This window comes from Tachysurus fulvidraco, chromosome 11 (assembly GCF_022655615.1).
Source record: "Tachysurus fulvidraco isolate hzauxx_2018 chromosome 11, HZAU_PFXX_2.0, whole genome shotgun sequence".
In the NCBI taxonomy this organism is placed as follows: domain Eukaryota; kingdom Metazoa; phylum Chordata; class Actinopteri; order Siluriformes; family Bagridae; genus Tachysurus; species Tachysurus fulvidraco.
Genome location: NC_062528.1, coordinates 23,140,486 through 23,150,600, shown reverse-complemented (window position 1 = coordinate 23,150,600; position 10,115 = coordinate 23,140,486). Strand labels below are relative to the sequence as shown.

The following is a 10,115-nucleotide window of genomic DNA, read 5'->3' as shown; positions in this document are numbered from 1 at the left end:
AGAGCAGAACTGCTTGAAACCTTTAGCACCGAGGTACATCAGCTTAACCCCGGTCCAGAGCAGATGGTCAGCGACAAACCCCGGCTCCAGGTCGGAGAGATGATGGGTATGATGCGGTTACTCTAACGTATGTTGAAATTATGAGGTTAGGTGAACTAAAATCAGGCGCGCTTAAGCGGGTGGGGTGTGTAGGAAGAGGTGTAGACGGTAACAAAGAAGGAATAATTGAACGTTGTCGTGGGTGCGATTTGCTTTCCCGAGGTTCATTCAATGTGTGTATGCCCTCATTGTGATTCAATTTGATTTCGCGTATGAAAACTCATTCTGGGGAAAAGTTTTAAAGGTTTATAAGACTGCTTCTTTATTTACTTTACCTTTCAGTTTTCAAGCAAAGACTACTAGTCAGCACCGCTTACCTAGCATTAGCATGCAATCGTTAGGTTTGTATGTTTTTTAAATCGTTTTTTAGCAAACATCGCTTGCCAAAAAAAAAAAAAAAAAGAAAAACCAGTTAAAAAAACTAAGGTACACAAGCGAAAGCTAACATAATTCTAGCAGGCACTAGTTGTGGACGCTATCGAGCTCTGGTAACATCGGCTAATAATTATTTGTGACACAATACTAGACAAAAAATGGAGTTTTTTATAAAGGGAAAGAAGAAACATAGCCACGTTGACAAACAAGCTAGCTATTTTTTTATATCTGTTAGCTAAAGTCACAACTAGCGGACAGGCTAGCGATGTTAAGCCCTAGTGCATAAAATACTAGCCAAAAACACATGAAATATCCAGAAATATCGAGAATAAATCTTGGTCAAAACTTGTAGACTGACAAGGGAAAATACGTGTTTGGTTAGCTAGTCGACGTTTCCTGGGCATTAGCTCGGTCCTTACTAGGCTATTATTTAAAGCTAGCTTAATAGAAATCTAGCTATCAGTAGATTAATCTAACTTTTTTTTTTGTGGAGGGAAAAAACACTAGTTGGACTTTTCTAGCTTTGCTACAGTTAGATATCCGCCGAGGTTTCTTACGTTACCGGTTGCTATAGTAACAGTTCATTCAGGGGAACTTGTCCACTGCAATCAGCGATACCAGTGTTCATCGATGAGGGATTTGTAAGATGGACTTCAAGCTTCCACAGGTTTTTTTAAAGAGTTAAGCCTCCATTAAAACATAAATCTGTCCTTATCAGCAGGGCGCCGGGTGCGGGTCTCACGCCGCGTCTTTAGCGCCACACGACGTCTGCTTTTAGCAGGTGTCCCTCTGAGGCCAGTCTTCCCAAAATTAAAGGCTACTTAAATCCATCCCTTCCATGATTCTTGCTGTTTCAAGCTAAGGATCTTATCGCCCTTTTTTTTTGCTTGCCTCAAGACATGTCTCAGAATCCCCCCCCCCATCCCCCCCCCCACCCCTCTGTTTGATTTCGATTCTCATTTGAAGTGTCTCCTGCAGCCTTGGGTAAACACATACCTCCTTTTTTTTAATTAAAATAAATCGCTTCTCGTCGATATTTCACAGCCATCAGGGACCTGCTCTGGACGAGGGAAGATACGGAGAAAGGAGAGACTACGTGGCTGGTTCAGAGAGGAGGAATTATTAAAGCAGGAGAGCAGAGATGATGGGGTGTGTGATAGCGGTGCAGTATCGGTGGTGGGGATGGGGGAGAGGAAGGAGGGGGTAGGGGGCAATTTGGTGGGGTGATGGTGTTGGTGGTCTACCGAAATGGGTTTTTTGTGTGGACAGGATGGATGGGATGGATGGTCAGGGACCTGGATGGATGGATGGAATGAGAAAGCAGGAGCGAGGAGGAACAGAAGAGAGACTAGGAGTAGGACAGGGAAAGAGGCATAATAAAAGGAGGAACAAGGAAGGCTACAAGGGGTGTGAGGAAGAACGGCGGGAAAGGTGGATGTAGCAGATGGAGTGAGAAACAGAAGAAATGAGGGCGGAAGTAGGTAAGGTGAATGAGTGAAAGAGGAAGAAAAAGAACGAGGAAGTAGGCAGGAGTGAGGAGGAAACGAAGAATGACACGTGAGACGCATGTGAGAGGTGGGGCAGGAGGAAGAAGGCATAAGGGTACGAAGGTGATGGAGGAGATGAAAAAAAAGAAGGGGTGGGGAAGAACGGTTGGAATGGACCGCCGTCCAGATGGATGAAAGGAGAATTGATATCAGAAAGGAATTGGCGAGGAGAAATGATAGATAGATGAACAGATTGAATAGAGAAGAACCAAGAAAGTCAGGATAGAGTCTGGAAAATAGGAGTGGTGGAGGAAGGACTAAGTGGTGTGGAAGAACGGATGAAGAGTTGGACAGACTGACATGAAGTCAGAGGAAGGACAGGAGGGCATGGAGGACAGGAAGAAGTGAGTAGACGAGAGTGATTTAAGAAGTAAGGAACTGTGGGAAGAAAGGATGGATGGAGTTAAGGGAGGAAGGGATAACACAGGGCACAAAGCAGAAGGAAGTGAGAAAAGAAAGAGAGGACGTTAGTAGGAAGGAAGGAAGGGAGAAGAAATGATAGATGAAAGTATGAAAGAAGACGACAGACTGAGCGAGGATGGAGAAAGAAGAGCAGAGCGGAAGGGAAGTGGTGGGAAGGAAGGAATAGGAGTAAGCAGAAGTGTACGGAGTGATGATGGGAGATTTCTTCCAGAGATGGACGTGATCGAGAGACAGGAGCGGTTAAGTGTGACCTTCTGTATAAACACACATAAGGAACGTGATTATTACAGAAAGAAGGAGGAGGCGGAAATGAGGGAAGGAGGAAGAGAATCTCTTTGTTTTTTGCTCTTCTTGTAAAACAGACGAACGGAACAAATGAAGTCCCGGCTGTGAAATTTACAGCCCCCCTCCCTCCCCTCCCTCCCTCCCCTCCCTCCCCCCCTCCTGCCCCCCTCTCTCCACCACGGCAGGACAAACAAAAGAATATAAACCCTTTAATAAATGTGAGTTTCCAGACATACATTTAAAATCAAGACAAAAATGTGTTGTTCTTGTTGCTCCTGGGACTTGCAGAACCCACGTAGTGCAGCGGCAAATCATAAGGTGTGGTTGAGATTGAACGGTGTGTCGATGGAGTAGGCGGGTGCCTCTCCTCTCCCTACCGGGCAGGGTCCGTCGAGAGGCAGCAGAAGGTGGAGTACCGGGGGGGGTGCGGTGGCTGTTAGGGGGGGGGGCCGGGGCGGGGGGAACAAAAAAGGAGGGAGACAACCAGGGGTGAGGGTATTTATAGGGAGAGGCAGGGGAGGGGAGGATGATGAACTTGTGAAGAAGAAAAAGGAGTAAAGAATAGAATGTGTTTGAGAAAGGAAGGAAGGAAGGGAGGTATCGTTCTCTTCTCCTTTCTTCTCTTCTCTTTTTTTCTCTCATTTCCTTTAATTTTGGAAGCGATGGGTCAGGCACACAGCAGAAAGAGAGAGAGCTTAGTACAAAAAAGCCAGAAATGTGCAGGGGGAGAAGAGATGGGAGGGGAGAGGAGAGGGAGGAGAGAAGAGAGATCAGAGAAGAGAGAGAGAGGAGAAGAGAAGAAAAGAAAAAGACGAAGCAGGAAGAAGAGAGGGAGGAGAGAGGAGAAGAAAAGAGAAGAAATAAGAAAAGGCGAGAAGAGCAAGAAAAAGAAAGGAAGAAAAGAAAAGAAAAGAGAGCGAAGAGGAGAGAAGAAAAAGAAGGGAAGAAGGAAAAGAGGAGAGAAAGAAAGAGAAGAGAAGAGAAGAAAGGAAAGAGAAGAAGAGGAGAAGAGAGAGAGAGGAGAGAGGAGAAGAACAAGAAAAAGGAGAAGAGAAGAGGAGAAAGGAGGAGAGAGGAGAGGAGAAGAGAGGAGAGGAGAGGGAGAGGAGAAGAGAGGAGAAGAGAAGAAAAGGACGGGGAGAGGAGAACGGGCAGGAGAGGGGAGAGAAGCAGAAGAGAAGAGGAGCGAAGAGAAGAGAGGAGAGAGGAGAAGAAAGAGAAGAGACGACAAAAGAGACGGAGGAGAGGAAGAGAAGGAGAGGAGAGAGGAGGAAGAAAAGAGAGAGAAGAACAAGCGAAGAGGAAGAAGAAAAAGCGCGGGGAGAGGAGACAAGCGAAGAGAAGAAAGAGATAGAGAAGGGGAAAAGAGAGAGAAGAGAAGAAAAGAGAACAAAAAGCAGAGAGGTGGGGAGAAGAGAAGACAAAGAAAGAGAAGAAGAGAGAAGAGGGAGGAAGGAGAAGAACAGGAGAAGAGAAGAGAGAGGAAGCTAGAGAAAGGGAGGACGAGGAGAGAGGAGAGGGAGAAGAGAGAAGAAAGAGAGATAGGGGAAGGAGAGAAGGGAGGGAAGAGGGAAGAGAGGAGAGAGAGAAAACGGTAGAAGAGAAGTAGAGAAGAGAAGAGAAGGGGAGAGAAGGGAAAGGAGAAGAGATGAGAGGAGGGGAGAAAGGAGAGGAGGATGAGAGGAGAGGAGAGAAGAAGAGGAGACAGAGAGGAGAGAGAGGGGAGCAGGAGCGGAAGGAGCAAAGAGAAGAGAGGGGCAGAAGAAGAGAAGAAAAAGAGAAGAAAGGAAGGAAGGAGAAGAGAGACGAGGGAAAGGAGGAGAGAGGAGAGGAGAGGAGAGGAGAGGGAGAGGAGTATGAGAGGAGCAGGAATATGAGGAGACGGAGAAGGAAGAAATACGAAATAGAGAAGAAGCCAAAGGATGACACGAGAGAAGAGGAGAATTAGGAGTTGAGAGAGCGAGCAGAAGGAAGAAGTAGAGAGGACCTGAAAAAGAAATTCAGAAAAGCAGAGAAGAGTCAAAGAAAAACGAATATAAAGAAACTAAACCACCCGAAAAACGCATACAAGGGAAAAGACGAGAGAAGAAAAAGGAAGAAGACAAAAGAGGACAGAGGGGGGGGGGGTGGGGGGGGGGGGGGGGGAGGGGTGTGGTGTGAGGGGGGATTTGAGTTGAGTCAGACTAGGTGTTTTGGTGTTTCTCTGTGCAGGACTCTCCAGTTCTTCCTCCACTTTTCCTCCAACTTTGACCTCCACACCACATCTCCATGGAGCTCAGGAGCTTTGTGTACAGACTCATTGTCATGTGGAACAGGTTTAAACCTGTTAGCTCCGGTGAGGACAAATTTAAAGCTACAACATACAGACACATTGCAGTAAACTGTGTGCTCCAGGTCAAGGTGCACCTGATGTGAGTGTATATGGCTTCTGGACAGAGCTGTGTGTGTGCTGAGAATATGTATGAAGGTATCTGCTTATAATTGCTGTTCTTAGAGCTGTTTTTGGTTCGTTTCCTTATCTTTGATCTTTAGACATCACTTGAATGAGGGATATTCCAGAAAAGCTGTGGGCCCCGGGGGGATGGAGCCTGACACGCTGCTGGGAGATGCCTGTACAGGCTCAGCCATGTGAGGATGACTTCCTAACAAGCACGACTTATTTGATGCTCTTCTTTAATCAGTTTCTTGGCCTTTAGTTCTCTTGTGTCTCAGCGTAGGTTCAAAGGCCTGGAGCCTCGCAGCAGCTTCTGTAATCTGCTTGTTTTTGTCACATGAAATGCTCAGCTGTTATGTAACATGTTAAACATTCATGGTGATGATTACAGCTGACGCTCTTTAGCTTTGTGCTGCGTCGCTTTAACACAATCATCTGTTTACTCAAGTGCTGAGTTTAGGGATGTGATGCGGTTTTTGTGTTGGCTGTGGATAGTGTGGATAGAAGGGATTCTTACATGGACCTCTCTCTCTCTCTCTCTCTCTCTCTCCATCCTCTCTCTCTCCCCTCTCTCTCTCTCTCTTCCTTTGCGCGCGTCTTGTCTCTGTCTCTCTCTCTGTCTGTTGCTGTCTCTCTGTAGAGGGACGAGGGAAGAGACAGAGAGAAGAGAAGAGAGAGAGCAGAGACAGAGAGGCCGAAAGAGACGAGTCGAGAGACGGAGAGGGAAACGAGAGAGGGGACGATAGGGGAGGGGGAGAGAGAGAGAGAGGGAGAACAAAGAGAGAGGGAGGGAGGGGGAGAGAGAGAGAAAGAGAGAGAGAGAGTGAGATAAAGCAGGAGAGAGCTAGGAGAGAGAGAGAGAGAAGCGGGGAGGAGAAAGAGAGCGGCGAAAACCTCTCAGGATAAATAGGTATAAATGAATAGATCGGAATAGAGATATATCGATATGTAGGGATGTATGTCTGTCATGTCTCTCTCTAACCCCCCCCCTCCCTCTCTCTCCCCCCCCCTCTCTCTCTCTCTGTCTGTTTGTCTGTCTCTCTCTCCCTCTCTCTCTGTCTTCTCTTCCTTCTTGTCTGCTCTCACTCACTCTCTCTGTCTCCCCCCCCCCTCTCTCTCTATCTGTTGTTTGTATAATCATATATTCTAAAAAAATGGCAAGAATATAATTCATAAATATTTATTATTTATTTATTTGTTTGTTTGTTTATAGATATTACTTATAATAAAAATGTGAAAAAAGATGTGCTGATTGATTATTTAGGAAATAATCAATCAGCAAACTCTGTATTATATTCTAAACAGAGATTTTTTTTGTAACCAAATTGACTTTTAATCCTAATCCTTAGTTTATGTGCATTAAAAAGCAAGGTTCTGTAGTAGGACAACAATATAGCCTAGCCTTGCACCTATGCACCCAAACAAAAGAAATAAGAGAATCAGAAACAAAATTTGAGGCGTAGGGAATGGGGGCGAGGAACTGCAACAGGCCCTTCCAGTGATGGAACGGGGAAGGAACGGCGAAGACAGGAGGGGAGGAGGAAGGAAAAAGAATAAAAGGAAACAAGAGAAAGGGGAGGGGAACATGGAGAGGGAGGAGGAGGGGAAAAAAGAGGGCGCCCCCCCCCCAGACGGACGTTTTAGACCACAGCCACTTAGAACCTGGGGTTCTTTATAAAACCCCATTTTTAGCACATATAGCAAATATAAAGATTAGAAGGGGGGGAGGAAGAGGAGAAGGGGGGGAGAAAATGAAGATAGAAGTAAGGAAGAAGAAGAACGAAGAAGGACAGAAGCAAGAAGAAGAAAAAAGAAAAAGAAAAAACGAAAAAGCAAAAAGAAAAAAAGGAAGAAGAAGCTAAGAATAAGTTCATATAGAATAAGTATTATTATTATTATTATATTATTATTATTATTATTATTATTATATATGTTGGGCTTTGTTGCACACATAAAACAGCGGAAAAACGATCCTGCTTGAGGAAGGTTTCATGTAGAACCTAAACTATTTACACCAAAAAACACTAGTTATAAGGGTTATAGGCTTAAGATATCTGGGATAGGTGAGATTAGATTTGTGTTATACTTACGGCATGGCAATCAAATTAAACCAACAGAGGGGGGAACGGATAATCAGTGCCATTGGGGGACGCTAAGATTCACGGCATTATAGATCATCGAGAGAGAGAGAGCCCGGAGAGAGAGAGAGAGAGAGATGAGATTTTGAGCTACTCTTTCTCTCGGTCTTCCCCCATCCATCAGCTTTTACATCGTTCTCTCAGTTTACACTATGACTTCTTGTAATTCCACGATTTATAAAAGAAATTGCAACCTTGAACATTCACAGTTTCCCCTCCCATCACACAGGAGCCACTAAGGGCTGGAGGGTGGGAGGGGTCATGAAAAGTGATGCATATTTTACGAACCCCCCCCCCCCGTAACTGCATCTACACCATACTGCACGTAACATCTTACTCGATAACTACACCATACTGCACTACCACGGTACTCATAATGGCTCATGGCGCCCCTTTGTCGCACTACACGTCCAGGCGCCCCTCCCTCACCCCAACCTTCTCCCACCTCTCTCCCCCCCCCCCCGGCTCCCCCCCCCTCCCCTCACCCCCTCCTCCCAGCGTGCAAGCGCGTAGCCAACCATCCACCCCCCATCCCCTCCTCTCTCCGGACTCGGGCGCTTTCCCACCGTCACCCGTCCCGATACTCCCCATCCTCCCTCCTCCCACTGCGTTCCCCCCATATTACACCTTGGCCCTCGCCTCATCGGCCCCCTACCACAGCCCCGAGGACCGCCCCAATCCACAAAACCTCGCCTATCAAACCTTCGGTCGTGCCCCCCATTCTACCCCTCCCTCCCTCTTCGGCGCCCCTACCTCCCAGCCACCCGCACCCCCCCAACTCCCCCCTTCTTCTTCTCCGATCTCCCCACCCCCCCCTTTTTCCCCTTTCACCATCGCAGCCATGTTGTGCCCTGGGACCCCAGCGGGAACGAAAGGAAAATAATAGAGAATCAGGGTACCGGGGGACTGAAGGAGGGCAGGGGCCTTTCCCAGGCCAGACGGAGGGGATAGGAGAAGGGGAAAAGAATGAAAGAAAGTAGATAAGCAGAGAGGGAACAAAAAGAAGGAACAACAACAACACAAATAATATAAGAATAATAATAATAATAATAATAATAATAATAATACTTAATAATAATAATAATACATGCACTGCTTCTAGGTTTAGTAAATTATATGACTACTCAATCAAGTCAATCTGGAATAGTACCAGAACATAGTTATATAGATATATATAGATAGATAGATAGATAGATTCGCTAGATAGAGAGATCGATAGATAGCATCGTCTAGATAGATAGATAGATAGATAGATAGATAGATATGTCCACCTACAGGAGTTATCACAATCACGCTGCATCTTGTTTACGCCTTTTTATTTTAATACCACATATCAGTCATTATCTCTTCTTCGTTCTAATTGTGTATATATTATTAGTGATTATTCTATATTATTATTATTATTATATTATTATTATATTATACAGTAGCAGTAACGAGCAGTCCCTGGAACTCGATGCAAACACACTTTGTGACGCGGTTCTTGCATCTCCTTCGGATGGATTAAATTCCCAGTTTTGTTCCTGAGTAATCAGGTGCCGCACGCTGTTTGTAAACCCCAGTTTGATGACCGTCTCTGAAATCGATCCCCTGCTGCAGCCCACAGAAGAACCACACGCTTGCGCGCAGACATCTCTTCACCGAGACACGTGAGAGCCTCATCGCTACGGCAACTCTTGCTCTTGTCAGGTCATGGCCAATTCTCCTCTCCGATTTCTCTCTAGGCCATCACATGTCTCTTACGACGTCACTAGGAAGCGCAAGGAGAGCATCGACAAGCCGGCAAACGCGGCGAGGCCATCTCTCCATCTCCTCGCTACTCCTCTTGAAGACGGAAGGCTCACGGGCGATAGAGCCCACTTCGCGGCAAGACTTACGCCGTGAGTCGCTGAAGCGCGCTCAAGAGCAGCAAGCTCGCTATCTCTCTCTCTCTCTCTCTCTCTCTCTCTCTCTCTCTCTCTCTCTCTCTCTCTCTCTCTCTCTCTCTCTCTCATACATTACACACACACATTACATTACGCTACACCACTGCTGCCGGACTTTGGCGTGGACTCATTTGGCACACGGAGGAGATGTTTCCTTTTGTTCATTACAGATTTGGAGTTTGGGATCTTTATGTTGTTTTTCTGCAGTTGATTTGCTAAATCCCGGAAACGGACAGCATCACTTTTTTTTTGTCTTATAGACACTCTGCCTTGTAGTTCACACACTGTTCTCTGGTCATCTACAGAACCGGGAAAAGGACCGGAGACAAAATATAAACAGATTTATACAAAAAAAAAAAAGCAGGGAAAGAAAAAGAAAAAAAATAAGCAGAAGCTTCCGAATCGGGATCTTGGAGCATCGTTTGACGTGAAATCTTTTGAAAATCCTTAGCTGCGTGTGTCCGAAAGTGCGTATGTGCGCGCAAAGCGTTGCTATTTAACACACACACATAAATACACACACACATATATATACACAATCGGCGAGAGAGCGAGAAACACACACACACGCACACACACGCGCCCGCCCGCCCGCGCGGAGTTTCACGGAGTACCCGCGTGCTGCGCGCACGTCCCCGGATTGTCGTTCTCCGTGCCCGGAAAAGGCAGTATGAGCGCGGTGCATGCGTGTCCGTCACCACCGGCTCTCCTGAGTCCATAAGCGAAGGACAGAAAGTGTGTTGTGGACACAGAGACACACACACACACACACTGAGACAGAAAGAGCGAGAGAATTAAAGTCGTGCTTGGATGTGTACTATGCCAGAATGGGTCCGCTAGCGTGGCTCATCCTCTGCGGATTATTGCACTCTCAGGCTGGGGGTAAGTT

The 10,115-nt window shown here is 46.3% G+C and overlaps 1 protein-coding gene across 2 annotated transcripts in view; it reads left to right on the top strand.

Moving 5' to 3' along the window:
• The window catches only part of robo2 (roundabout, axon guidance receptor, homolog 2 (Drosophila)), a 474,841-nt gene that overhangs the window by 226,360 nt on the left and 238,366 nt on the right, over nucleotides 1-10,115 (top strand). Inside the window, exon 1 of one of the 2 annotated variants that reach the window (XM_047820547.1) lies at nucleotides 9,242-10,108. The exons of the other annotated variant lie outside the window; for it this stretch is intronic. Coding sequence (XP_047676503.1) covers nucleotides 10,054-10,108 — 55 coding nt within the window. The 5' untranslated portion in view covers nucleotides 9,242-10,053. Of the gene's footprint in view, nucleotides 1-9,241; nucleotides 10,109-10,115 lie in introns of those variants that run through there. 2 annotated transcript variants of the gene reach the window in all.